Source organism: Delphinus delphis, chromosome 8, assembly GCF_949987515.2.
Source record: "Delphinus delphis chromosome 8, mDelDel1.2, whole genome shotgun sequence".
Lineage (NCBI taxonomy): Eukaryota > Metazoa > Chordata > Mammalia > Artiodactyla > Delphinidae > Delphinus > Delphinus delphis.
The window spans coordinates 59309405-59336416 of NC_082690.1; the positions used below are offsets into that span (position 1 = coordinate 59309405).

The 27012-nt window shown below is 56.2% G+C and overlaps 2 protein-coding genes and 1 long non-coding RNA gene across 3 annotated transcripts in view; 1 reads left to right on the top strand and 2 right to left on the bottom strand.

The window, feature by feature from the left end:
- Positions 1 to 9473, top strand: part of LOC138414137 (uncharacterized) — a 27648-nt gene extending 18175 nt beyond the window's left edge. Inside the window, exons 2-3 of the long non-coding RNA XR_011246555.1 lie at positions 7864 to 7932; positions 9407 to 9473. This is a non-coding gene — a long non-coding RNA (uncharacterized lncRNA). The remainder of the gene's footprint in view (positions 1 to 7863; positions 7933 to 9406) is intronic.
- Positions 1 to 10430, bottom strand: part of RELT (RELT TNF receptor) — a 25263-nt gene extending 14833 nt beyond the window's left edge. Inside the window, exon 1 of the mRNA XM_069540886.1 lies at positions 10365 to 10430. The gene's annotated coding sequence lies outside the window, so the exon portion shown is untranslated. The remainder of the gene's footprint in view (positions 1 to 10364) is intronic.
- A 437-nt stretch (positions 10431 to 10867) lies between these two features.
- Positions 10868 to 27012, bottom strand: part of ARHGEF17 (Rho guanine nucleotide exchange factor 17) — a 55784-nt gene continuing 39639 nt past the window's right edge. The window contains exons 3-21 of the mRNA XM_060018308.1: positions 24721 to 24903; positions 22196 to 22312; positions 21906 to 21998; positions 21511 to 21687; positions 21160 to 21210; positions 20802 to 20911; positions 20611 to 20696; positions 18848 to 18966; positions 18271 to 18484; positions 17661 to 17734; positions 16905 to 17104; positions 16428 to 16726; positions 15681 to 15930; positions 15303 to 15389; positions 14913 to 14980; positions 14519 to 14667; positions 13480 to 13654; positions 13098 to 13367; positions 10868 to 12393 (exon numbers count right to left, since the gene is read on the bottom strand). Of these exons, the coding sequence (XP_059874291.1) occupies positions 12197 to 12393; positions 13098 to 13367; positions 13480 to 13654; positions 14519 to 14667; positions 14913 to 14980; positions 15303 to 15389; positions 15681 to 15930; positions 16428 to 16726; positions 16905 to 17104; positions 17661 to 17734; positions 18271 to 18484; positions 18848 to 18966; positions 20611 to 20696; positions 20802 to 20911; positions 21160 to 21210; positions 21511 to 21687; positions 21906 to 21998; positions 22196 to 22312; positions 24721 to 24903 (2919 nt within the window). The 3' untranslated portion in view covers positions 10868 to 12196. The remainder of the gene's footprint in view (positions 12394 to 13097; positions 13368 to 13479; positions 13655 to 14518; positions 14668 to 14912; positions 14981 to 15302; positions 15390 to 15680; positions 15931 to 16427; positions 16727 to 16904; positions 17105 to 17660; positions 17735 to 18270; positions 18485 to 18847; positions 18967 to 20610; positions 20697 to 20801; positions 20912 to 21159; positions 21211 to 21510; positions 21688 to 21905; positions 21999 to 22195; positions 22313 to 24720; positions 24904 to 27012) is intronic.

Below are 27012 nucleotides of genomic sequence, written 5' to 3' on the forward strand. Positions count from 1 at the left end.
CCTGCAAGTCCCTTCCCGTCTCTGGGCCCTCTTCTCAATGCCTGTACCTGGACGGGGCTGCTGATGACCTGGGCATGAGGCTGCGGATGAGAGCCTCATGGTCCTACCCAGGGCTGAACACACAGCAGGGGTGCAGCATCGGCACCTCAGTCTTCCCTGCCACCCCAACTGGGTGCTAAGGTCTGCCAGAGGTCATGTCCCAATCCTGAGTTGGGGTTGGGCCGGGGGTGGGGGGCTGCTGGCTGATCTCAGGCAAAATGCCTCCCCCTCTGGTCCAGCCCTCCTGCCTAACCTGGCAGAAGGGCTGGCCCTATAACGGAGGGAGTGGGCCTGAGCAGCCCTACCACCACTTCCTCCTCCCCCTTCAGGTAGCCAGCCTGGTCCTTCTTTGAAAACTGACACCAGAGTTGTCAGACAACCCTCGCCTCCCACCTGGCGCCTGTGGGAGATGGGGCTGGGGGCTGGGCACGAGCTTGAGTGCCAGACTCCAGCACCAGTGACTGTGTGACTCAGACTAGGACTGGACCCTTCTGCCCTCTGAGTCTGGGCTCCCCACTGAGCAGCTTTGGAAGGAAAGGGATGCCCTGCCAGTGCTGCTGCATGGAGCCCTGCACCCAGGACCTAACACACATTAGGGCCTCAGGGGGGAGCGTCCTCTGCTGGCCCAGAATGAGAGCCTTGCCTGAGGAGTCCAGGGCAAGCACCAAACTGGCCCCTACGCACAGGAGTGGCCTTGAGTTTTCGCCGCTAACCCCCAGCACACACTCGGGAGCACTGGAGACCCCTGGGTACCAACCTCCCTGTGCATCCTAACACACAGTAGGCCCTCAGCCTACGATGGCTGCCCTTCCTCAGGAAGAGGCCTGGCCAACACAGATATGGCAGCGGGAGAGGAGAGGCTGTTGGCCAGGCCGGCCCCACCCAACTGGGCATGTGGTGCCCATGAGGATCCCACCCCTGTGCCTATTCCCAGAGGTGAGGGGGGACATGTGGCACATGGACCACACAATGAAGAAGGACTAACGTTGGGCTGGGAGGGCTTCCTGGGGGAGGCAGCGGGGCTGGGGCTGTACCCTGAATGGTCAGGAGGGTTCTAGAAAGGGGAGACAGCAAATGCAAAGGCAGAGTACAACCAAGGCATCTGGTAGGGAAGGAAGAGAGTGAAAATGTAAAGTTCAAAAGGGTCCTCCTGGAGGGAAAACCTCGATGCTAGGATGAGGAGTCTGGACTATATTTTGCAGGCAAACAGTACAAGTTACCTTAGGGAGGCCACTCTGGCACCATGTGTGAGAGAACTGGAAACGGAGGCAGAGAGGCCAATACAGGAGTTTGGGCAAGGACAGCAAGGCCCAAGCTGGAACATAAGAGACGCCCTGATTTTGCAAAGGCATGTCTCAGGCCTGCTTCCAGTCCTGGGCCACGTCCAGTCTTCTGGGGGACGTGTGGCAGGACAGAAGGTAGGTTCCCTGTCTGGAGGGTGAGAGCCAGAATATCAGGGTTGTGCGGGGCCTTGGTAAGTCCCAGCACTTCTCAGAACCTCGTCTCTCCCTCTGTAAAATGAGGCTGACCCTATGAGCAGGGGAAGGGGGCTGAAAGCTTCCCCTCCTTGACCAGAAATGGGCACCTGCCTCCAGCAACTGTCACATGAGTCCCAACTGGGGCCACACTGGAAACCCAGCCAGGCCCCACCACCATCCCTGTGGTCCAGGCAGCACAAGTTCCCAAAAAGGTTTGGCTTGGGCAGGGCACAGGGTGGGGCTGGGACCAGAAGAGGAGGTTAACCCTTGGTTAACCCTTCCCCTCTCCCTCCCCTTCCAGGGCCCTGAGCTATTTCCACCTCTTTGCTGGGGATGGAAATAACTCAGGCTCAGCCCCAGGAGACCAAGACAGCTATTCTGATCAGCCCCAAGAAGCACAACTCTAGTCATTCCAGAGAGGACAGAGGGACACCCAGATCCCCAGCTCCAGCTCTCGGCAAAGCAGCAGCAGTGGGCAGAGCTAGCAGGGGCCTCAGGGAAGAATGGGGACACTGAGGCCCTGAGCGGGTAGGCACAAGCTCAAGGTCACTACTAGCCTGTCCCTCAACCCCCGCAGTGTGTGGGTGGACTGGGGAAAGTGCCCCTAGAACAACTCTGAGCGGGGGCACAGGGCCTCTCAGGTATGGTGAAGGTCAAGTGGGACTCTCAATTCTCCTGCCACTCTTGGAGCCTGGGCCATGCTGCTGACTCCCAACATCCTTCAGAGCCACACGGACGCTCCCCAAACCAGTTACAGGCTCTGGAAGGCAGGAGACAGGACTTTCTGGTGACCTCTGGCTAGGAGGTGAGAGTTAGGGGGAGGGAGGAACAGGAAGACCATAAAACCCAGCCACCCCTGATGTTCTAGACACGTGCACACCACACTCAGAACTCACAGTGGCACACCCTGCCGAGGCCATGTTGCCAGCCTGCGTTTGAGAGAAGGAAGCCCAGAGAAGCCATGAGCAGATATTAGGAAGGGGAGTGGCCCTCTCCAAGCATCTTACAGGGCTTCAGGCACAGGAGACCTGCATTCCAGTCCTGGCACTGTCCTGACTCTGTGTGACCTTGGGCAAGTCACTTCGCTTCTCTGAGGTTCTGTTTCCTTCTCTGAAAAACAGTCATCACATCTCAGAGCCACTGTGAGGATTCAACGAGAGCACACCATAAAGCATTCAGCATAGCACCTGGCACTGTCTCCCCAAACTATCTCCCCGACCCAGAATGCAATCAACATTTTCAGAGGATGACAGCAGAGGAGAGAACGTGCAGATCCTTCAGCAGGTGTCTCCTCACCTCTACTGGGTTAGGGAGCCTGATTTCCATTCCACTTTGCACGAACCCAACAGACCCTCTTGTGTGGGTGGGGGCCTCAGGAGGGTCTAGCCTAGATGGTGAAGAGGCCCTGCTCCAGCTCTCCAAAGCAGAGATGACTCATGCCCCCCAGGAACATGCCCCCTCTCCCCCCAAGAAGGGAACTGAAGAAAGGAGATGGGCACCAGAGAAGTCAATGTCTATGGGTTAGAATTTTCGGCGTGATCTGAGGAGCTGTGCTTCCAACCCCGTCACCAGCACCTGGGCGCAGCCCTGGACCACTCTGTCCCCAGCAGACAGCCTGCTCCCCCCCCCACTGCAGTCTTTCTGCCTGAAGGGAGGTAGGGGAGAACAGAGACAGTTGACAGTTGACCCCAAAACAGTAGAGGACCCCGAAGCGATGATTCACAGTCCATTCACAGCCCAACACCTCAGTGTGCAGACAGGGAAACTGAGGCCCAGCAAGGGTGAGTGGGATCTGAGGGCAAGATTATGCCTGGGCCCAGTGAGAACACAGGTTACCAGGGACAGAGCTTAGTCAGGCCTCTTGGACCGTGTGTGTGTGTGTGTGTGTGTGTGTGTGTGTGTGTGTGTGTGTGTGTGTGTGTGTGTGTGTGTGTGTGTGTGTGTGTGTGTGTGTGTGTGTGTGTGTGTGTGTGTGTGTGTGTGTGTGTGTGTGTGTGTGTGTGTGTGTGTGTGTGTGTGTGTGTGTGTGACAGAGACAGAAAGATGGAGCCTGAGGCTACCTCAGAGGCCCTCAGCTGCTGCCAGACCTATCACCCCACCAGATGCCCCTCAGCCTTGGCCCCTCTGCCTCTGCCAGGGCAAGTCACTCAGGGTCCACCCCCCTCACTAAACTGAGCTCCTGAGGGACGCCCTCTTGGGGACAGTCCTGGAGAGACCCTTGTCCCCTCCCTGGCCCCTCTCCCTCCAGCCCCCATCTGCTAGTAGGTGTTTGAGGTCCCTCCTTTTTCCGCCTTTTACTCATGTCCCTGAGGTGCAGACGCGGACACGGGCGGACGCGGACACACACACACACACACACACACTGCACTACTTCACCCCACAGCACACTATGACCCCAGTGCTTCAGGGGCTGGTTCTCATAGTCACTTGGGGTTCCTCCCCCTCTATACCATGTTCACTCACGTTCATGAGGGCCCTGGTGTCCTGGTCACACCCCAGGCCACACACACACTCAGTGACCCCAGTAACCCGGGGTCGCACTCACAGTGGGCTGGGGTCACGGTCACCCGTAGTGACCGGGGTGTCTCTCTCACACAGTCACACGCACACACTCTGCCTGTCACAGACACACACAGCCCCTCGGTGTCTCCCCCTCGGCCCAACGTCACCGCCCAGTGTCCGGGCCACACGTTCGCCCTGGCTGGGCCGCCTCACGCGCCGTGTCACCCACAGTCACGGGCTGACACCGTTCAGAACCCCCCCTCCGGCCGCCCCGCGCCGCAGCCACACTGAGGAGCCGCCGTCCCGCCCCGCACCCCGTCCTGGTCTCAGTCCAAGTACCCCAGGCCGGGGCGTCTCCGAGGCCCGCCGGCTCCTCAAACTGCAAGTTCCGCCGCCGCCTCCCCATCACGCACGGTCGGGCCAGGAGCCGCGGCCGGAGGACACACAGGTCCCCGGGCTGGGAGCTCAGAGACGGGCGGGGGTCCGTGCGCGGAAGGCGCCGGGACAGGACGCGGGGGCGGGGGGCCGCGGGGCCTGGGCTGCGGCATCCGCCGCGCCGGCGAACTTCCTCAGAGACGCTGGGAGGCAGGGGGCGCCGCTCGGGCCCGCATCCCTCTGGCCCCGGCCTCCGGGCTGGGGCTCCGCGCGTCCTCCTTACCTGGCCGCCCCGCAGCAGCTCCAGCAGCCCAGCTCCCAGGCCGACGCGGTGCCCGAGCCCGGCTCGGCGTGCGCACGGGCGGCCACGCAGCCTGCGCGCCTTTTGAATGAATCGCCGCCCGGTCCGGGAAGGCGCGCAGCCCCGCCCCCGCGCGTCACGGCCGCCGGCCCCGCCTCCCACGTCAGAGCCCAGGTTCGCGACCCCCGCCCCCTGGAGACCGCCATGGGGCTCGCGCTCTGCAGCCCGGCCGTGCTGTTTTGTGTCGCCATCTCTCGCGCTCCCCGGGAACTGCAGGGGGCTGCGCCGGACAAGGCCTCTCGGATCAGCCGCTTCTGGGCTCCAAACCAATAAAGAAGGGGTTGCAAGATGCAAGATAGACTGGAGACTTGGATGCTTTTCTGAGACCTGTCACCATTGCCAGTGCAAACGGGGCCACCGCTGTCCCTCCCTGGGTCTCGTTTTCCTCCTGGAAATTGGCAGTCAGGGACAACGACCTCACTTTGCCTTGTTGAAGAGGCCCAGGTCCACCCCCAGAAACCCCACCTAGTTGTTGAGAAAGGCCTGGTGAAAGTGAATCTATAATGGAGGCCCACTTGGTGGTCTCCTGCCCATTCTTCAGGGCCCAGCCCAAACCTCCTTCCTCCAGGAGACCTTTCCTGTCTCCATTCCCCGCCCCTTCCCTCTCTGCAAGGATAGTTAGTCCCTCCTTCCAGCAGGACAGATGATACACTGCTGTCCCTTCCCTACCACCAGCTGTCCCACCCTGCTGATTCCCACTGCCAGCCATCAGGGTGCCCAGCAGGGGGTGACTAAGGACCCCAGGGCACTATTCATATTGTATTACCAGCTCTGTGAATCGTGCCCCTTGGAGTTGTGCCATATGGTGGGCCAGAACTGGAGGCAGCAGCTCAAGAGCCAGGGTTTCCCCAACTCAGTACCATTCAGGGGATCCCAGGTGGCCCTCCCAGGACAGCAGGGCTGGGAGGAGATGCAGACAGTAGGGAGGGCCTTGTGCTGGAGAGGCAGAGGCCTGGCTGGGATCAAGATAATCACAGCTCATGGCAGAGGTGGAGGAAGGTAAATAAGTTGTTAGGGATACATTGTGAGGGGAGGTGGAGAATTCTAAATAAACTGTCATAGCATCTGAGCCATGGGGTGAGGGGGTGGGAAAGGTAAGGTCTCCAGGGTCCAGGAGATCCCAGGAGGAGAACTGGACACCTGCAGAGGGAGGGGGAAAAGGGAAGAGTTTCCATTTCCTTGGGCCAGGCCCAGGTTGTGAGGGAAGGGCAGAAAGAGCTCCAGGTCCCTGATATTGGGATCATAGCACCAGCCAGGCCCCTTATATGTCAACGGACACCCCCAGAGCTCGGTCAGGGGTGATCCCACATCCGAGCCCACAGAAGGAGTCCAGAGAAGATCCATGCTGGGAACCTGCTGAGGGGGCTAGAGCAGCCCAGGACGCCCTCTATCCCTGCAAATGTTTTCTTTGTAAGGGGACCTTCTATGCCCCAGTTCCAAGTACGGGAGTTCAAATGGTGGCATTTCACACGCACCCAGTAGGCCAAATGGGGATATGCTTCTTGGTCAAGGAGCACACTGGCTATTAATCAGACATCCTATAGAGGGTCCAGGCCTGTCTCTACTACCAGCTCTCAAATCCTTCCCCAACTCAGTTTCCCCATCTGAAAATTAGGCTGCCAAACTCATTGCCTGGAGGTCATTCCAGTTCTCTGTGGGAGGAGGCGATCTGCCTGACGTGGCCGAGTGGGAAGGGTGAGCAGCCACCAGAGACAGAAGAAATGACCAGGGATGGAGGGGCCAAGGCTGTCCCTCCTGTCCTCTGAACCACAGCAAGCTGCAGCTGGGACCCTGCCCAAGAGTCTGGGAACATTAAGCCGCTACAGTGAGGAGACAGGGAAGGAGTTGTGGAGGCCGCGAGAAAGATTTAGATCGGCTTTTTATGGAGGTTGGAGAACAAAGGACTCTCAGAATCACAGGCTTTTAAAACTCCTGGCATCTCAGATGGATCCACGGAATCTTAGCATTACAAGCCCTGAGCCCAAGGACCTCAGAGACGATCTCGTTGAACCTCTAATAGTGCAGCCAGAAAAGTGAGCCCAGAGAAGGCTCACACCTCATCCTAGGTGGCACAGCACAATAAGCTGGGATGAGCTGTGGTGATCCAGAGGCAGGGACATGGACTCCATGTCCCACTGAGACTCTCCCCGAGGTGGGGTGGGGATCCTGGGCCACAGGATTAGAGGAAGGGGGGTGTTTGCAGGGGATCTGAGCAGATGGCAGCCCCTGGGGTTATGGACCAGAAATGGTGGTACCCTCTGCTGGCTACCCTTAAATTCCAACGTGGACGTCCAAAGCAAGAGGAAATGTCCCAGCTCAGATTTAAATTTCAAAACTCTGCACTTGGCTAACCCCCCAACTGGCCAAGTTCTACCTCAGAAGGTGGGCTGTCCTCCTGCGTTTGTGCCTTAGCTCCAGGGGGAGGGTGGGCTTGGTTTAAGGAAAAACTGGGGTTGGGAGGCCAGGGTGGGGCTCAGCTTGGGGCAGGAGCTGAGCTGGGGCTGCTAGGCCTGAGAGCTGGGTTCTGTCCACCATTTAGGTCCAGACCCTGGCTTGGGTTTGGAATCCCACTGGGGTTGGGCTTTGGTGTCACACAGTTAGGGGTCAAGTCCTAGTTCCGCCATTGTCAGGTTGTATGGCCTTAAACTAGTGACCTCACCTCTCTGAGTGCAAGCTCACCTGCCCAGGGTGTTGTGAGGATCTGCTGAGACTCCATTTGGGGGATACCAGCTTATTCTAGGCTGCTGGGCTCAGAACCCCCATCTGCTCCCTCTGGTCCCCCACCCTCAGTGTTTGCCCTGTGTCTCTCCACAGCCCAGCATCTGGGCTCTGCCCCCATTTCTCCCTGAGGCCTGCACATTGCCCCCTCCCCGTTCAGACCTGCATCCTGCCCCTGACCCAGCCTCTTCACTTGCCTTTGCCAGGCAGGGCTCCTCATTGGCCATAATGGGCCCAAAATAGCACTTCCCCTTGCCGCTTCCTGCAACCTGGCCTGTGGCTTAAGGTCTGTGAGGACAGAAGAGAGACTTGGCGTTTGGCAGGCATGCAAAAGATGTGAAGAGCTCTCAGAGGTCACCTGGGTAAACGTTCTTCCTTTTCTGACCACAGGAAATCTTCCTGCCTGGTTCTCCTGTACACCCACCCCAGCCTCAATGCTGCCTTGCTGTGTGATGTTAGGTAAGTCTCTATCCCTTTCTGTGCCTCATCTTCTTTGTGAGGTAGATGTCTACCTAAACCCTGCTGCTTGTCCCTAGCCCAAGGAAACACCTGGAGAACCCCCTTGGAGAGATGGCTTTTGGCCCTGACTCTCTCTTCTGAAGTCAGGACATCCTTCCCAAGGCTGGTCTGAGGAACATGTGCCAGATACCTCAAGAGTGACTGGATGTGTCTCTAGCTGCTCAGACTCTGTGTCCTGTCCTCCAGCCACCCCATGTGGCTGCCCTTCCTCTCTTCCATGAGGCACAGAGACCTGAGCAGACAGATCACGTGTGAATCCAGGCTCTACTGCTTAGTAGGCAGGTGACCTTGAGGAAGGCTTTTAATCTCTTTGTACCTCAGTTTCCTCACCTGAAAAAGATGATAATAATGGTATCAACCTCCCAGGACCACTGAGGATTAAACCGGATGATTCATGCTCCTGGCTTGCAGCAAACAATAAATGGCAGCTGGGGCTATTGTTTTGTGACATTCAAGACCTAGAAGGGGATCCCAACTGAATTCTCTAGATTTAATTAAACAGATACTTATTGAGCACCTGCTGTGTATCAGGCACTGCAGGTGGCCTGGGGATGGAGCAATGAACAAAACATCCCTCCCCCCTCCTGGAGCTCACATTCTGGCTTCCCTGCCTTTTCCTCTTTCCCCTCTGCTCCAGCTGGGCCTACACCTTGGACCCCTCGCTCCAAGCTCCCCCACCCCTCCTTGCCTTGATTCAAGCTGTTCCTTCCCTCTCACATCAAACCCAGCGGGATCTTAGTTCCCCATCAGGGACTGAACCCGGGCCCGCAGCTGTGAAAGCGCAGAGCCCTAACCACTGGACCGCTGGCAAAGTCCCTGGCCGTGCCCTTTAAAGCCGTGGTTCTCCACCTCACTAGCAAAACTAAACCATGGTGTCAGAAGCCAGGGTGGTTGTTACCCTAGAAGGGGAGACTGGGAGGGGGCACGTGGGGAGCTTTTGCATGGTGGAACGTTCTCTTTTTTGGCCGCACCACGCAGCATGTGGGATTTTAGTTCCCTGACCAGGGGTTGCAGAGGCTACCCCTCCTGCAATGGAGGCGCGGAGTCTTAACTGCTCGACTGCCAGGGAAGTCCCAGAAGGTTCTATTTCTTGATCTGGGTGCATTTATGAAAACTTACCTAGCTGCCCACTAATGACTTGAGTACCTTTCTGTACAGACGTTATACTTCAACTGTTTTCCTGAAAAAATTACTGACACCTGGGTCCTACTCTCAGCATTCTCATTTAATTGGTCTGGAATGTGGCCTGGCCCCCTCAGGTGATTAGAATGTACAGCCAAGATTGAGAAGGACTGCTTTAGAGGAGCTAGTTCTTCCAGGCTCTCTCCTGGGCTGGGTGCCTAACAACTGTGCATCCCAGGACCTCCCTGCCCACAGCTGACCTGCTCAGGGCTGTGCACCTCTCTCCCCACAGGCTGCCCAATGCCCTGGGATGTGACCTGCTAAGAACAGTGGGCTGGGCCGGGCCCATTCCTACCAAGGCACTTGAGGAAAAATGATGAGGATTCAGCCTTGGGTAACCAGTGCTGAAAGTGAAGTCTATCCAGAGGCGGAAGAGGGCCTAAGGCAGCAGAAGCTGGGAAGCAGAGAGAACAGCAGCTGGCTGGCGGCGAGGCAGAGACCAGAGACTCAAGGTGGAGAGGCCAGGGGTCTTGAGATGGACCAGCAATACCCGGGCCACTGTACTGAGAGCTATTTGCTTCCAGTTCATGTCTCCACTAATTAGCTCCCCTTTTATTTCTGGGCAGAATAAATCTCTTCCTTGCAATCCAAAGACCTGTGCACACCAAGCAAGAGTCCCGTGGGGGAAAGGATCGTCAGCCCCGATTTACAGATGAGGAAATGGAGACTCAGAGGGGGTATAGTTCATCCAGAGTCCCATGGCTAGTTAGTGGCAAAATTGAGGTTTCTGTTCAGCTTCAAAGCCTGTGCTCCTTCTATGCTTTCATAAATTCCACCACATGAATGTGGCTTTCTACTCTGTATCTGTGTTTTCTGTAATCCCCTCCTCCAGACTGTCCCAGTAGTGATGCTGCAAGGACATGTTTCACGCATGTCCCATGGCATCAGGGGCCTGGCAGACCCGAGATATGTGTATACCAGTGTGCAAAGCATAAGCCTGCACTCCCCTTTAGCAACTGATTTCTCTAAAGTCTTAATCATTTAGGTTGGAAAATGTTGAAACGTGTTCAGGAGAGCTGAGGCACAATTTGTCCTTTTCTAGAAGTCACCCCCTTGCGCCTTGCCAGTGTACCCTGGTGGGAAGGGCTCTCTGCCCCTGCAAAGAATGGCCCCATGTTGTTGGCCTTTACATCCTTGTGTCTGATTTAATGACCAGAAATCAGACAGACTTGGATTCTACCCCTGCTCACCTTGGCCTCTGTCAGATTCCGAGCCTCATGAGGCTTTGGAGAGCACCGATTCCTGGAGTTGCAGACAGGCTCACATTCGCCTCGTTTTTCCCTTACAGCATGTGTCAGCTTCAGATTTCCAAGCCTTATCCAAGACCCACTGACTCAGGAGCTAGGGGGAGCCTGGAAATGTGTATTTAGATATAAGTATAATTTATGTATTATGCTCTGTGCTTACAATGTAACCTGTAAGGGATTCTAACATGCAGCCCTGGTTATAGAGCATCTGACTAGCACAACTCTTGGTTTTCCTGACGAGGAAGCTGCAGCCCAGACAGAGGCAGTGACCTGCCTGGGAAAGCACAGCACATCAGTGGCTGCCCTGCCATCTCAGCGCTCTTCTGGGTCTCTGAGTCCCACTTCTGCCCAAGTGGGTGGCTGTTGGGAGGCCCACGCAGCTAGGGAGCCCTGAGGTTGCTGGCAGGAGGCCTCCACGGCTGCCGATGGGGACCAGTCATTTGGTGTTTCTATTTATTGACTCTTTAAACTTCATCATCCAAGGGAAGTTAATACATGACTGTTTGGTAGCAAGAGAAACATAGTCTAAGACCGCAATGACCCGCCCACCCCAAACAAAAACAGAACCAAACAGAACAAAAACAAACCCCAACTGACACCAGACCTTTGGAGCTGCAGCTGAAGAAGCACGGGGGCTGGGGTCAGACTGGCTCCTGCAGCAGGGGGCAGGGGAGAGGCTGCCCTCCATGGTAGCCTTCCCAGCCGAAGAGGCCATGTCCAGCCCCTCAGCTTTGGGCATCCTTCCTGGAAGGGCTGCCCCTGGCAGGAGAGGGTGTGAAGAGAGGGAGTCAGTGGTCAGAGTGAGGGGGCTCCTAGGTCCACCCTCCCAAGGTGACCATATGTGCCAGTGCATGAGACACAGGGGCTGGGGGGCAACTGTGAGGAGAGCGAGGGCCCTTTCCCTGCTCAGGCCAGGAGAGCGCCCTGGCCAAGGCCCAGTCAGTGTTCCCAAATTCAGAAACCACTAAGGCACTGCCAACAAGCAAGGAAATGCCAAGGCCTGGGGAAGCCCCCCCACCCCGGATGGGAGTCACTGCCTCCTGTAGTCATCACCTCGTTCCGGATGACTGAGGGGACTTGGCCCTTTTCTCTGGATACTGGAGGGCAGCCCAGTCAGGACGAGGCTGTGGAACGTGTATGTTAAGAGGCAGCGTTTTAGTGCCCCAACCGTGCAGTGTGTGTGTGTGTGCGTACATAATGAGAGGGGGACTGGTCCCTCCAGGAAGGCTAGTTAGGGTCCCAGGGTGGTTCCTAGGGCAAGAATAGCGTTTTTTTTTTTCTTCTTCTGTCATTTTCTCACATCACTCCCTGCCCCAGGTCATTGCATAAATAAGTGCTTGGGAAGATACACATCTAAAAAGAAACATAAATACTGTACATGGGAAAGGATTCCATCCCCTAGCCCTCCCACTGCCCCCAGAAAACCCTCCAAATATTGCACATGGCCCTCCCCAGCCCTGTGGGGTCCAGGCCCGGCCGTGTCTTTGGTAGAAGCTCCAGGGACAGAGGTCCTGGGCAGCCCACGTGCCCCCCTCCCCACCCCCATCATGACTGGGAGCCCCGGAGCAGCCAGAGAGAGGGCCGGGAAAGGCCCTGGCCCGGCTGGCCTACAGGTGCTCCGTCAGGAATGCTTCCACGAGGATGGGAGGCGGCCCGTGCAGGCAGGGGTGCGGCCCTGGTCAGACACTCCTGGTCGGGGTCTGCCTGTGGGCTTGGAAGAGGCAAGCAGGCTGAGGGCAGGTGGGCGGGCGAGTCCTGGGCCACCATGGACAAGGTCACACCCTCCATAGGAGGAGGTGGTTTGTGCTGTCGTCTCGGCCCACAGTCTCACTGCTGCCGCCGCCCCCACTGCTGAGTCGGAAGTCCTCGTAGCCGTCGCCTCCACTGATAACCAGCATTTTAGGCCTGGCCGAGGCAGGGCCTCGGTGCCGAGGGGAGTCCCGATGCTCCAGTGAGGGCAGCTTCTCGGGGCCTGGGGGGCGGAGGGGAGGATCCATTAGCCTGGAGGTGACTGGGGGTGGCACCATCTCAACCTGGCTCTCTTCATACTCATTTCCCACTTCCAACAGCCCTTTCCCAGTTAGGCAACTTAAGTCTTCTCTGGACCCAGACAACTCCTGACCGAGGCTTCCCTGCTTCCTGATGCCACAGCTACTACCTCTTGGGAGTACGATTTCCTGTCCTGCCAAACAAGACTTTGCTAACTGGGACCTCCTTCATGTACATTTCCTAATATGTTTCACTTTCTAATCCTCAGGGTCCCTTTCCTATCCTATCTGCCACTCTATTTCTATTTCCTGCTCTGCACGTCACTTCCTGACTCTGCTTCCTGCCCTATACATCATTTCCAGTCCTGTTTTATTTCCTGTTGTATATATCCCTTCCTGCACCATATTCTAATTCTTAGCTTGTAGTTCACTCCCTCATTCTCATGACATTGTCTGGACAGAATTTTACACACACACACACACACACACACACACACACACACACACACACACAGAGTATCCTAATAGATTTTATTTTGGGGTTTCTATAGCCTATTTCCTGTAATATATGCCACTTCCAGCTCTGTATGACATTTTTCCTCCCTCTTAACCTTCTTCTGGCAGGACAGTGCGGAGTCCTAGACCCAAAGCCGAGGTCCCTGGGTTAGGGTAGGACGTGTAGACCCACCTGTGTCTGGGGGAGGTGGTGGGGTTGAGCAAAGCAGGTTGAAGCCATCTGGAAGCTGGACTGCGGCCAAGAAGCGGACGTGGCCAGTGTGTCCCTGGCCTAGGCCAGCAGGGCTGAGAGGCGCCCGAGGGCAGCTGACGGTACTGGGTGAGGTGGGCATGGTGAGCACGACGCCGGCACTGGTGCCCACCCACAGCAGCTCTTCACACACCAGCAGTGCTGTGATCCTCAGGCAGGCAGCCTTGTGCTGCCGGATGATGGCGTCTGAGCCTGGGGTGGGAGACAGACCAGTGCTGGGGCCGAGTCCTGGCCCTGGCTCAGCCTCAATACCAGGGACAGCAAGGCTCCAAGGGAAGGGGCAGTGGTAGACTGAGGTCAGTACCTGCCAGCATCCTGTGCACGGGAGGTGTGACATCTACCTCTGCCAGCTGCTCAAAGGTGTCTGGATGGTAGAGACACACATGGGCACTACCTTTCAGTGTCACCCACACGCCCAGGCTGGAGTCCACCATGCAAGCCACGCTGCGGCTGGAATCCTGCCCCACGGAGAATGTATGCTGGGGGGCGGGGGTAGAGAGCAGATGGGTGACTGACAGGCCTGCCTTCGCTGGCCCCTCCCTGCCTTGTGCTTCACCAGTGCCCATCCCTCCCTCCTGACAACTCACACCAAACCTCCCCAGAAAGCCCACCGGACTGACAGCAAAGGCAGCCTTGCTCCTTGGTCTGGATGATTAACCTCTCAAACCTTGGTTTCACTGAAACCTCAGGAATTAAAATGGAAGTGCCTTTTCCCCATGAAATTTGAGTGAGTTAATGATCAGAGAAGTTCAAATCTTGACGAGTTTTAAGAGCAATCAATGGCTTCACCCTGTACAGCTGGGGAACTGAAGTCTAGAAGGGAAAGGAACCTGCCCAAGAACACCAGCAAGTCAGTCACAAACCTGGGCCTGAACCCGGCTCTACACCTCTACACTCCCAGCCCAGCCCACGATGGGGTAAGTGAAAGGGAAATCAAGGGAACTGTAGTTACCCCTGGATACTACCAGGCTGACAATCTCTAATGTATATATAAATCAAATCAGGACTAAAGGCCAGAGTAATGCTAAGGGATACTGACATCAGGAAGGACCTTTGTCCACCCCCCAAAGACGCCAATGCCTGAGTTGAGAAATGGGGTTGGGGGCAGGGAGGAGGAATAAAGAATTCTAAGGTACATGGGGCGCTTGCTGCAGCCCTCATCAGCTAGAAAGGAAATAAGGATTTGAGAAGGACAGGGGCTGGCCCAGATTCATACAGGGGTCAGGGGAAAGCCCTGACCTCTTAGCCGGATGCTCTTTTATGGCCCCGTGGTCCCATCTCCTCTCTCGTGGGCCTGGCTCACCCCAAGCACCAATTCCCCAACCCCACGGCCATCCCGATACCTCCAGCTGCAGCGTGTCAGGACTCAGGACAAGGACTCGGTTCTGGCAGCCACACCACAGCCGCCCACCCACAGACACCATCTTGGTGATGGGGCTCCCCTGAGCACCCAGGGTCACCGATTTGAAGTTCTGGGGGTCCCAGAAATGGCCTGGGGTGGGAGTGGGGTAAAAAGAACAGCAAATTCAGTCTAGTATTGCATTGAGCCTCACCCTCCCCTGAAATAAGGTGCTGATAACCTCATTTATCAATGAGGACACCAAAACCCAGAGAAGACCTGGGAGTTACCCAAAGTCACACCTGTAGACTTGTGGCCCCAAGGCCCCAGCTTGCTCAAGAGGGAAATCCAATACCAGCAAAGGGCTCCAGGGGGGCGGGGGAGGGGTGGGCACTCACCTACTTCTCTTTGGTAGACCACGAGCTCTCCATTGGCCAGAGACACAAACACCTGGTTATTCAGATACCTAGGCAAGGAAAAGGAGTCACCAAGGGTTTCAAGAAGCCAAAGGAGATCACCTGGGTCCAGGGAATTGCAGACGGAACGGCTACGGTTCCTGAGAGACCACCTCCTCCCACCCCCCGTTCTCTAGGTGGTGGGCACCTGAGTCTAAGAAGAGGTAGTGACTTGCACAAGGACACGGTGTGTGAGAGGCACGGTTAGCCTAGGGCAGGCCTCTGGCCACTGAAAGGAGGGGCCAGTAGGGAAGGGGACCCGGGGGTGCAGAAGGAGGTCTGCATGTGTAGCTGAGAAGGGTCTGAACCAGAAGAGCCATCCAGGGGCCTTACAGGATGCAGGTCACAGAGGCCGCGTGCTGGAGCTTCAAGCTGTTCCTGCGATCACGGATGCTGTCAGAGGACTGGTACACGTGGACGCTGTGGGTCAGTGGTGCGCACCTGTGACAAGTGCTCGGGCATACCAATCCCTGCAGTCACCCCTATTTGCCTACTTGCCTCCACCAGGATCTCCTCCTGGCAGGTGCCCGCCCAAGGTACCCAAATCCCACGGCCTCCCTGGAGGTTTCAGACCCTCCGGCAGCCCCGGCTGGCAGTGCCCTTGAGGTCTGAACCAAAACCCTCCCACTTCTGCTTCAGGACACCATACAAGTTCTAAAACAGGGACCTCAGGTTCTGGCACCGCGACCCCAGCACCTCCCCTGTCCCTACCAGCCATCCTCAGTGCCCAGCCACACAGAGCTCTGGTAGGCCTCAGGCTCAACACTCAGCAGGTCCTCCAGGCTGCCACGGGTGAAGGAGCCACGGCTGGACCGGCGAAGGGCTCTCCCATCCATTGGGCTGGTGCCGCAGGGACTGCCAGGCCCGAAGGAGCCGGACAGTGGTGGGAAGCCAGGCTCCTGCTCCTCCTCTGAACTGGTAGCCTCTGCTGTGGCCTCCTTGGAGCTCGGGGCCTCCTCGTCTGAGGAAGACAAAGGTCTCCTTCTCCATTCCCCTCTGCCAGGCCCAAGACCTGGTGTCTTTCTAGGCCTTAATCTTCCCTCGATGCACCCTTCTGGGCCATGCCCTGCCTCAGGGCCTCCCACCATTGTTCTCCCCACACCCCCAGACCTCTGCATCAGCTCAGCCCTTGTTACCTTGTGGACTGACAGCTCTGTGCTACAGGCTCCTAGTCCTAGCCTGGCCCCCTCCAAGCCACCACCACGGACAGAGGGACCAAGCACTCCACCCCTTCTACCCCATCCTCCTCAACTGGTCCTCAGGATCCAGCCGGACTATCCCATGCTCTCTGGATCCTTGCTGTCATAGCCGCTGCCCCCAGTGCTCTCTGTGCCAACATCCTGAGGCTTGATTCCATGCCTTCGCCTATGCCCATCCCTACTCACCCATCACTAACAGCTGGGCTGCCCCCTGCTCTGGGCAGTCCACCCTGCCTGACAGCCCCAGCTGGATACTCACTGCCAAAGCTAGACGAGATGGTGGACCGGCTGGCCTGGCTCTGCAGGGTCCCTGAGGGGCTGGGCGAAGACTCATCGTCAGAGTCACTGTCAAAGGGCACCAACTCCGGGCGGGGGTCACCCTCTGGGGGACCTGGTGCCATCTCCAGGCCCGAGCCCGCAATGGAAATGTGCAGGCAGGGCTGGGGCCCCGGCTCGGCCAGCGTCGCCGCTTCCTCGTCTGCCGCCTCGACGTCCAGTTCCGGCCCGGTGGGCTCGGGTGCCGTCTCTGGGGGGTTCCTCAGAGACGCAGTCCGCTCCCTGCGAGACGAAGCGGTGGGGACGAGGACCGCTAGTAGCCAGGTTCTGCCGCACTCGCCGGCACGCCCTCCAGGCCCCGCCCACATTCCCAGGACACGCCCACACCACGTCGGAGCGGCCGCTGTGTGTGTTGGGGGCGGGGACCCCGTCCCCAGGCCCCGGCCGGCCGGCGCCTCACCTGTGGCACCGGCGCTGCAGGCCTGGCACGGCCCCGATGCAGAGGATGCGGGCGGAGCAGACGGCGATGCAGGCCTCCACGTCAGGCTCGGCGCGCAGGCTCAGCAGGCACACCTGGCCCACGTACCCGTCGCTGTTGCACACCCACACCTCGGGCGTGGGCTCTGGGCAGCTGCTCAGGGTCGGGGCTGCGCATGAGAACTGCGGAAAGCGCCAAAGGATAGGGGAAGATGAATGGAGGAACTGCTGCCAACTCCACACTGCTCTCCAGGCCCTCGTGGGTGTGTTTGGATTCTCAACACACCCTCTGCATACACGTGCACACATACAGCACACGTGACACTCTTTACACATCAAATGCACACATCCCTCTGTGATATAGGCATCATATATTCATATATGTGTGTACACATATATCTACTCCAAATATGATCACACATACATGTACGTGTAACAAATGCGAAAAATGGTAACTTTTGTCCATATGTATGCAGACTTATACAAGCACATAAATGAGACACTTTCACATCAATGGTATAGTTCTGTTCACATGCACAGATACATACATGCACAAATGTACCCATATACATGGGACACACATGCACTGTCCATGTGCTTGTGCAGAGAGCTGTACAAAGACATAGGGAGCCACTGCAATGTGCAAGACATGTACATGATGCTGTACACAGAACAAAAACACACGAACACATGCTGGCTTAGACTACATGCCCCCACCTACCCAGGTGCATACACACACCTGCATGCCGCTGCGGGTTTTCATGATGGGAATGGCCTTCAGGAACTCAGGGTCTAGACAGCTTTTGCTGGAGGCTGTAGTGGAGATGGACAGACAGACACTACTTAGCACCCACCTCACCCTGGTCCTGACCTCACCTGTCTCCCTTCCTCTCCTGCCTCTCAGGGTCTCTCCAGGGAGAATGAGGTGGCTGTGGGTTATGTCCTACTTGTCCTTGCCCTCAATTTTCCCATCTGTACAATGAAAGAGGTAGACCCAGAGGTCTCTAAGGATTTTCTATGGACCTCAATCAACAGCTTTCCCTGATCCAGGCCTGCTCAGTGTGTGTGGGGGGCGGGGCGGGGGGGGGGCGCTGGGGGGGAGGTCCCCGCCATCCACTCCCGCGATAGGGCCCCTGCCCTAAGGCTGACCTTATCCACAGAATCCCTGCCAAGGAGGAAGTCCTATACTTCTCTGCAGAAGTCTAAGTCCACCCTCCCACCAGCAGGGACTGGAACATAGGACATAGCAGTCTCGGGATTTCTGGCTCCTGATGTCACAGACAGCTGCAAGGTGCTGCCCACTTCCTGGAGGTTCTGGGAGGAGGGCGCTGGCCCGGGCCCTGGCTTACCCAGTTTCCTCTTGGCCTCATCAAAGGCCTGCTCGAAGCCAAGGCGGGCATCAGGGTGAGGGAACTCAAAGATGAAGGAGTCGGTGCCCTCGGGCCTCGTGGTGCACAGCTCCAGCTTGGTAGGAGGGAAGGAAAGCGCATAGCACAGTGCCTGCTTCTCCGACAAGTCCCGGTGCATGGCAGCCGAGAGGTCCCGTAGTGCATCATCTAGGCTCTGCAGGGATGAGGGCCCAGGCTTCAGGGCCTCACTTCTCCCCACAGCCTGATCCTGCCCTGGGGATGGGACTGGGGGTCTGCCTTTTCCCTCAGACAGAAAATGGGACTCTGTTTCCCCCCTGAGACCACGAGGTAGCCTGGATCGCTCCCATAGACATGATGGGCCCTCTCTCCTCCCTCAGCTGCGGATGGAGCTGTGTCTCCATCCTCAGGCCTGGAACACATGACTTCCTTCAGATGGGGTGAGGCTGTATTTTCCCCCTCAGGTAACTGACAGCGCTGTCCTCTCCCTCAGGCAAATGACAAGGCTGTTATTTCTCCTTCAGACTGGGTTAGGGAATCTCAGGCAGAAGGCGCAGACCTGGTGGGGGAAACCGAGGCTCTCAGAGAGCTTGCTCATCTGGCCCAGGGTGGTCAGGTCCTCGTCCAGGCGGCTGATGGCTTTCTGGATGTTCTCTCGATTGGCGGCTTGGGATGCCCCTAGTGGGGACAGAGGAAGGCCATGGGCAGATCCAGACACAGACAAGGTCAGGCTTGGACAGACACTCCTCCCCTCCCCTCCCCTCCCAACTTGCAGTTGGGTGCAGGGAACAGCCTGACTAACTGACAGCTTGTAAACCGCAAGACCTCAGGTTAACATTAACCCCAAAGTTAATGGGCAGCTTGGACAGAACCTCCAGGCCCAAGAGCAGGGGACTGGGCCTGATTCACAGCCACCTGGCACAGGGTGTCGGTCCCTTGGAGAACTCCCTGGAAGAGCACAAAGAATAAACAGCAGACGGCTCTGCAGGTTATGCAGTCTCCAGCTGACACTGGAGTGTTGGGTGGTACAGCCTCCCACAGGGGAGTCAGCTGGGCAGGCAGAGCCTCCGGCAGTCAAATTTGCTGACCAGGGACTCAATTCCCCCACACAGGAGGGAGCAATGAGCTGACGACCTAGATCCTCTGGTCCTATCCCGTACCTGACCACTGCCAAGTAGCTGGCCCTACAGGCCTGGCTGGGGGCGAACGCCCTGGACCAGTGGCCCACCAATGGGCTGAGTAGACAGCAGCGGAGTGCACTAGACAAGCCAGGGCTGAGGATATCTCCTGCTCCGTCTGAGGGGAAACTGTTCCCCCAGAACCCTCCCCCACCTGGGCAGCCACGCTTTCTTCCCTATGACCCTGGCCCTCTCTGGCCACAGCTGACTGGACCAGGTGTGGACACCTAACCTAAAGGTAGTCATTTTCTCCACCGGCCTTTTCTCTGGTGAGAAGAGATGAGCTGGACCAATAATCAGCTTGTCTTCCTACATAGAGGCCCGTGTGGGGCAGGCCTGGGTTCACCTAGGGGCTGAGTGAGCCTCTCCCTCACCCCGAGGGCCACCTCAAGTGAGCTCAGGGACAGAGTCTGGGCCTGACCTGCCTGCCGGTCCAGAGGTGCCTTCACCACCATCCCAGAACCACCACCCCACTCAGGAAGGTGAACTGCGCATCCTGGAGCAGCTGGGGCTAACAGCTGAGCGAGAAAGGCCACAATGCAGAAAAGGCCATGATGGATCACAGGAGTTCGGAGGAGGCAGAGAAAGCTGACAGCAGTGAGAACCGGCCCAGAGGGGAGTGGGGGAGGAGGGGGGAGGGACAGACACACACAGCCGGAGGAGCCGTTCTTTGAAGCCACTGCCTCAGCTCCCAACAGTCTCAGCCCCAAACAAAAGGCTCATTCCAACCAGCCTTTTGACTGGACTGACTTGAGTGAGTCTGTTCCCCAGGCACAAAACTGGTGGCCCAGAACAGTGCGCCACCATCTACCATGAGGCGCCTAAGTGCGCTTGTGCACGGAATCAAGGCTACAGGTATGTCTGCGCTCCCTGCACCACCGCAGCCCAGTCCACCTGCTAGCCCATGGCAGGCCCCTGCCCAGTCAGAAGGTGGTCTGCACGGACAGGCGCTGGTCCGGCTCTGCAGGGCACAAACTGGATCCCGCACGTCAGCCCCCTTGGACAGGATGGGAAAGTGAGGCCAGAAAGCAGAAAAGCAGATAGATGGCCAGCCAACCTGACCACAGCGCAAACCCTCCAGGCAGGTTTCTCAGAGGAAGACCCCCAAAGCCCAGAAGCCCGGGCAGGCCTGAGCCAGCCCCACCTTTGATGATGTCTGCGTCTTCCAGTGGCAGCTTCCACAGCAGCTTGTACTTGCTGGCCGTGTCAATGACGCTGGCTGCCGTGTACCTGTGGGGAGCCGAGGGGGTGCTCTGGCCAGGGCTGGGGAGTGGGCCCACGGAGGGACAACCGCTCCCGCTGCCCGAGCTCCCCAACCGTATCCCGGCCACTCACAGGCTCATGGAGCTGCGCCGCAGGGAGCCTGACTTCCGCTTCAGGGTGGTGCAGATGATGAGGTCCGTGAACAGGAAGAGGGACCGGTCCTTCTTGCCACCGACTGCCTTCTGTGGGGACCGATGCAGGATTCAGGCCCAGAGGCCCACCCTCCTGCCCACCGTGCCCAAGGGGACAGCCAGGCCCAGGGAGGGGGAGGGCTCTCCTGCATGCCCAGAGGCAGAGGCAGAGTTGGGACATGACCCAGGGCTCCTGCTGGGGTGGAAGAGCAGGAGGCCGGTGGGCAGAAGCTGTGAGCAGAAGTGTGGAGAAAGCAGGGAGGTAGCGACGGGTGGGCAGATAACGGGACACTTCTTACCACTTCAATGACCATCTCCTGCCTCAGGAACCGCCGCAGAGGGGCCTGGAGCTGTGGGGCAGGAGGGACAAGGGATCTTGAAGGCTCATTATGACTCCCTCCCCTCCCCAGACCCCGGTGACCCCTTGGCCCCGCTCCACGGGCCAGGTCAGTGGAAGCAACATCTTGTCCACCCTCTTGATGCTGTGTTGTCAGGCCACGGGATACGTGGCCAGAAACAGACACGGGAGAGGACACAGATGTAGACAGAGATGGACGCAAACACAATGCAGACGCTGCTATGGACGTGGACATGGCCACAGTTCCAGGTTGGAACCAGGCATGGGTGGAGTGGGGCGGGGCGGCACTCACATCCTCCATGCCCTCGATGTGGGCCTCGATCTCCTGCAGCACACGGGCGTGACGCTCTGCCTCCTCGGCACTCCGCACGCCCTTGTTGATGCGTTCAGCCACCTGCTTGATGCTGCGCTGCGCATCCAGCAGGAGCGGGTGGTCCGGGTGGTCCTCAGGCGTGTGCTTCAGGAGGTCCTGGGGTGGGAGTGGGCACCAGACCTCTGCTTAGCTGCCCCTGTCAGGCCCTGGGGCCCCACAGTGACTGCTGGAAGAGGAGGGACTGGGGTAGACTCCAGAGAGGACTTCCTTTCCTACCTGACCCCTGTGTCTCCACCAAGTGGGGGCCACAGAGCCCCCTGCATCCCCACATGCCTCCAGGCTTTGCCCACCTGCCCACCCAGCCCCATGCCCACCTTCACCAGAAGCTCATAGCGTGGGATCCGCTGCACGGGCTTGATCATGAGGTCGGACAGTGCCTGCTTCTCCTTGTTCTCACGCATGCTTTGCTGAAACCCAAAACAGGGTGGATGGGCACCCAAGTGAGGAATGACATGCAAAGATGGAAATGTCCTGGGACAGGTCCCCAGCAAGCCCCCCCCCAGCTCAGCCCGAGGGCAGACGATGGTCTACAGGGTAGGGCTCCTGGGGCCCCCAAAGCTGGCCCACAGAGGGTGGCCTCCATCCCCCTGCCTGGCCCCAGTACCTCCAGGAACTTGAGAAAGGCAGGCCTAGCCTCCTTAGCCACACGCACGGCGTCCTTTGCATTGAGAAAGTTATCGACATAGGCAGAGTAGATGTTGACCAGGACGTCCTTGGAGAACTGTGGGTGAAGAGGCAGGTTGGGGACCCTCAAGGTGTCCCCTACCCCACCTCACCCTGTCCTGGTTTCCACTGATTCGCGAGCCAACATCTTTTCTCTCCATCTGGAAATGATATGGTCTCTAAGGGATTGGGCATGTGCTCCTGTGTCATGTGTACATGTCATATGTGTGCCTGTGTGATTAAGCGTGTGCACGCACACACGTTTCTTATCTGTGTGTGTTCGTATGCACATGTACATATGTGTGCCTGGATATGTTCTGTGAGCACAGACCAGGTTCTCTCTCTTCAGGCTGGGCTTTGCCATCCTCTGGTCTCCAACCCCACCAAGTCCAGCCAGCCAGGTCTCCCTCCTCTGAGTGACACAGGCTCTTTCCCGCTGCGTGGCTTTTGCTCATGTAATTCCCTCCACCAGGAAGGTCCTTGCCCGCATCCAAATCTCACCCACCCTAAGGCTGAGCTCCAGTTCTGCCGCCTCCAGGAAGTACTCCCTGCCCTGACAAGGGCTCTGCCTGGAACTATACCTGGCCTCCGGCCTCCCTGATCCCCCAAGACAAGTCTTCCCTCTCCAAGGAGACAGGTGCTCCCATCCCTCCTAGTAAAGCCCTGCTCAGGGCTGGCACACACTGCCTGGTGGCTAATACCTGCTGGCTGGCTGATGGCTGGGCTAAATGTGGATATTCTCGGTCAGAAGCCCTGGCTGCAAGTTCTGACACCCCAGTTCCTGTCTCAGCTGCACCATGGATGGACCAGGTGACCTGTGGTGCTGTTTCTGGCCCCCTCTGGGCCTCCAAATCCATGGTTCTAGGTTATAGAGGCCACTTGTTCCCCTACCCCAGATGTACTGCAGAGCAGAGGCTGAAGCAGCTCAGGGAGGAAGACAGCCCCTCAAACCACCCCACCCCCGATCCTGGGACAGGGCACCCTATGCTGAGCCCTCCGTCAGCATAGGCTTCCACTGCTGTCCTTGGTCAGCATCAAGGTCCAGGCAGGGGGATGAACCCAGTGACAGTGAGGGTTGTGATGGGCTGGAGATGTCAGCACTCAAGCTGGGGTCCCACCACCACCGGGCCAAGGTTCTCGTCACATCGATTTGCAGGTCAGCAGGGACCTTCTTAGGCCCAAGGTCCACCCCACAACATCACAAACACATGCAAACACACCCACATCACATAAAAATAGATAAGGTGTTTTTTTGCTAGTAGAATTTTTTGGAAGGAGTTTTACAATTTTACTTTTGAATTATTTGGCTCTGAGTAAACACTCAGTTTGTGCTTCGCTAGGATTTCTCATCCATCATCATGCTTTTTTGGGAATTCTGGCAAAATAACAAAATGTAACTGAAGTTTTTTCAAATGGAATTAAATTCATGTAAATGAATACTAAATTTAACAATTAAAGAAAATGGCTTGTTATGTTTGACAAACATTTAGTTGAATGTTCATTAGTTTTGCTTTTGCAGTCCTTTTTGAACTCTGAAGCCAACACCTTTCCTAAGGTCCCAATCACTATTGCAGGATCTTGAAAAACTCACAGGCAGAAGGAAGTCCTGTCCGTGGTGAAAGGGCGGATGGGGTAGGGTAGAGCGTGGGCGCTGGAACCAGGTTTCTTGAGGGTGAATCCTCCACCACTTACTAACTGACTTTGATCAGGTTACTTTTTCTCTCTCTACATGGCAGAGTCATAAACTTTATTTTTAGTTTGTTTGTCTTTTGTGGGTTTTCTTTGGCCATGCCCCGCAGAGCTCGCAGGATCTTACTTCCCCGACTAGGGATCAAACCTGGGCCCTAGGCAGTGAAAGTGCAGAGTCCTAACCACTGGACTGCCAGGGAATTCCCAGAGTCATCAACTTTAAACTTGGGAATAATCATACCTTTCTCCTTAGTGCTGTTGACATGTACAATGTATTTAGAATGCCTAGCACATCATAAGTGCCAAATAGCCATTATTATTAAAATGCCTGATAGAGAAAAGAGCTAGAAGACTAGGCCAGTGTCAACATCAAGCCCGAGTCCAGGGTCAGGATCAGGGCAACTGTTTACATTCAGGTTAAGGTAGGTCAGGAAGAGCATCCATTTGAGGTCTGGGTCACGGTCAGTGGCAGCTCAGGGTCAGGAGTAGGGTCAGGTCAGTGCCAGCAACTGGGATTGGGTCCAAGGTCAGGGTCAGTGTCTGGTTGGGGGTGGGATCCATGCCAGAGTCCAGCCAAGCTCTAGGGCTGGAGAGTGTCCAGGTTCAGGTCAATCCAGGATCTGGGGTCACTACCAGTGTCTGGTCAAGTTCTGGGGTTGGATCAGGGATCAGAGTCAGTCTCCAGGAGGGGTGGAGGGGTCCATGGCAGCACCCAGCCCCTCCTAGGAGAGGCCAGAGCTTGTGGGGGCTATAGCAGTAGACAGCAGGGCCACTCACCGACTGGACAAGGAGGTCTCCCACCTTCTGCTGGGCATGCCAGGTCTGCACGCAGTGCCGCACTTGCTCCAGGAACTGTTCATGGTGCGCCAGGAGCTCCGGGATCTGGTCAAAAATCTCATCCACCAGCGACGGGTCACATAGCAAGGAGTTCTCTGGCTGCTTCAGTGGCTGCATATAGCCCTGGGGGACCCACAGAGTCAGTACAGGTTCCCTCAGAGAGATGGCACCCCAACCCACCAGCATAGGCACACACAAAATCAACTGGGCCTGCAGCTCACTGGCCCTGCCTCCCGGATCTCCCTCATTAGACTCGGAGCTCTGGGAGGGAAATGGGAAGATCTATTCCTATGCCCCTCACTCTGCCGCCTAGGGCCTGGCACAGGATGGGGGTGAGGGGTCTTGGGAAAGATCTGTTGGATGCATGAGCTTGGAGTGAGGAAAGCATGAAGACTGGGCTCCTGGGAGACCCCACACATTAATTCGGCAATTATTTTTCTGAGCACTTACTATGTGCCAGGCACTGTTCTAAGAACTGGGAGACAGCAGTGAACAAGAAAGATCAAAATCCCTGCCCCGATAGAGCATACAATCTAGTCAGATTAAACACACGAATAAAATAAATAAATAAAACCACATTTCATCAAATTTAAGATGTATCATTAATCTTTTTTTTGAAAAACAATTTTATTGAACTATAATTCACATTCCACACAAGTCACTCTTTTAGAATATACAATGCAATGGTTTTTAGTATGTTCGCAGTTATGCAACTATCACCACAATCAATTTTAGAACATTTTCATTATCTTCCCAAAAGAAATCCCATCCCCATTAACAGTCACTCACTCCCCACTCCCTACAACCCTTCCAGCCCTTGGCAACCACTAATCTACTTTCTCTATGGATTTGCCTTTTCTGGGTGGTTCATATAAATGAAATCAGACAATACATGGTCCTATGTAACTGACTTTTTTTTAAAATTAATTTTTTTTATACAGCAGATTCTTATTAGTTATCCGTTTTAGAGGCATCATTAATCTTATTTATCTCAGAAAAATTTGCTGCCAATTAAGTTATTATAGGCCATCAATTATAGAATGAACCTGAATTTCAGAGATGGTATAATGTGAAGAATGTGTCTTAGAATTGACTACATGTGGAAGTTCTGTGGTAAATTAAAAGGCGTTAATTGCTGTGGGGAAAATAAAGCGGGGGGGTGTATGGGGGGGCATATGGAAAGTTACTGAAGGCTTAGTTGACACTATCTGAACACTGTTTTCACAGTCTTCAGATCTTCTGGTCAATCAGCGACTAAAACTTCCATTTTTCACCTCAAATCTGCATTCAGTGGCGTTTCCTGAGCATGAATAGCCCTGCTCAGTGGCTGCTGTCTCATTTAGATGTCGCCCTCTACTGGCCTAAACTGTAACTACAAGCCAAGGAAACAAGGCGGTTTGAAAAAGTATACGGAATGCCGCAAAAAAATTTATATCAAACATTTAAAAAACCTAGCTTGTTGTAAAACAAGCTTGAGAAAGTAAAGCTCAACAGTATCCTCTCGCCTGATTTGGGATTCTGAAAAGGTTGGTGAGGAGACAGGCGGCTTCCCTCTCACAGCTCCTAGGCTAGTCTGAACCAGGGCCGGATCTGTGCCAAGGTCTGTTGCCCAAGCAGCAGGAGCTAAACCGCTCACTTCCAGGTCCCAGCGCCTCACAAAGAAGCCTGCACACAGTGGCAGGAAAGAATAAACAGTGACTGGGAACCCGATGCAGAACCTGCTAGGAGCCAGCACCTGCATTTCACTCACCACATACTCGTTGAGCAACTACTGTGTGTCCAGCCTTCTAAGCGCAGGCTGCATCTGTGGGCAAACAAAAGTCCCTGTGCTTGTGCAGTTGACAATTTAGTGGAAGGAGGTGGAAAATAAGCACCATAAATAACAAAATTATCACACAGTATATCAGAAGGTAGTAAGTGCAGTGGGAAATAAGACAGGGGGTTGGTCAGGGAAAAGGGGTTGTTAGCTAGGAAGTGTGAGTTGAAGAAAGACTCCAAGGTTGAGGGTGACACTGAGGAATGGGTGCAGCCTTGGGACCTGGGTTCAAATCCCACCTCTTTCTGGCTGTTAACCTTGGCATTTAACTTCTTTCTTCATTTTAAACTCCTGGTCTGCAGGAACAATACCAATCAATTTGGGTGGCAGTGGTCACTACGAAGGCAACACCGGGGCTGTAGAGTCCAATCTCAGTTTGAATATCACCTATGCTTAGGGAGCACCGTGGAGTGAGA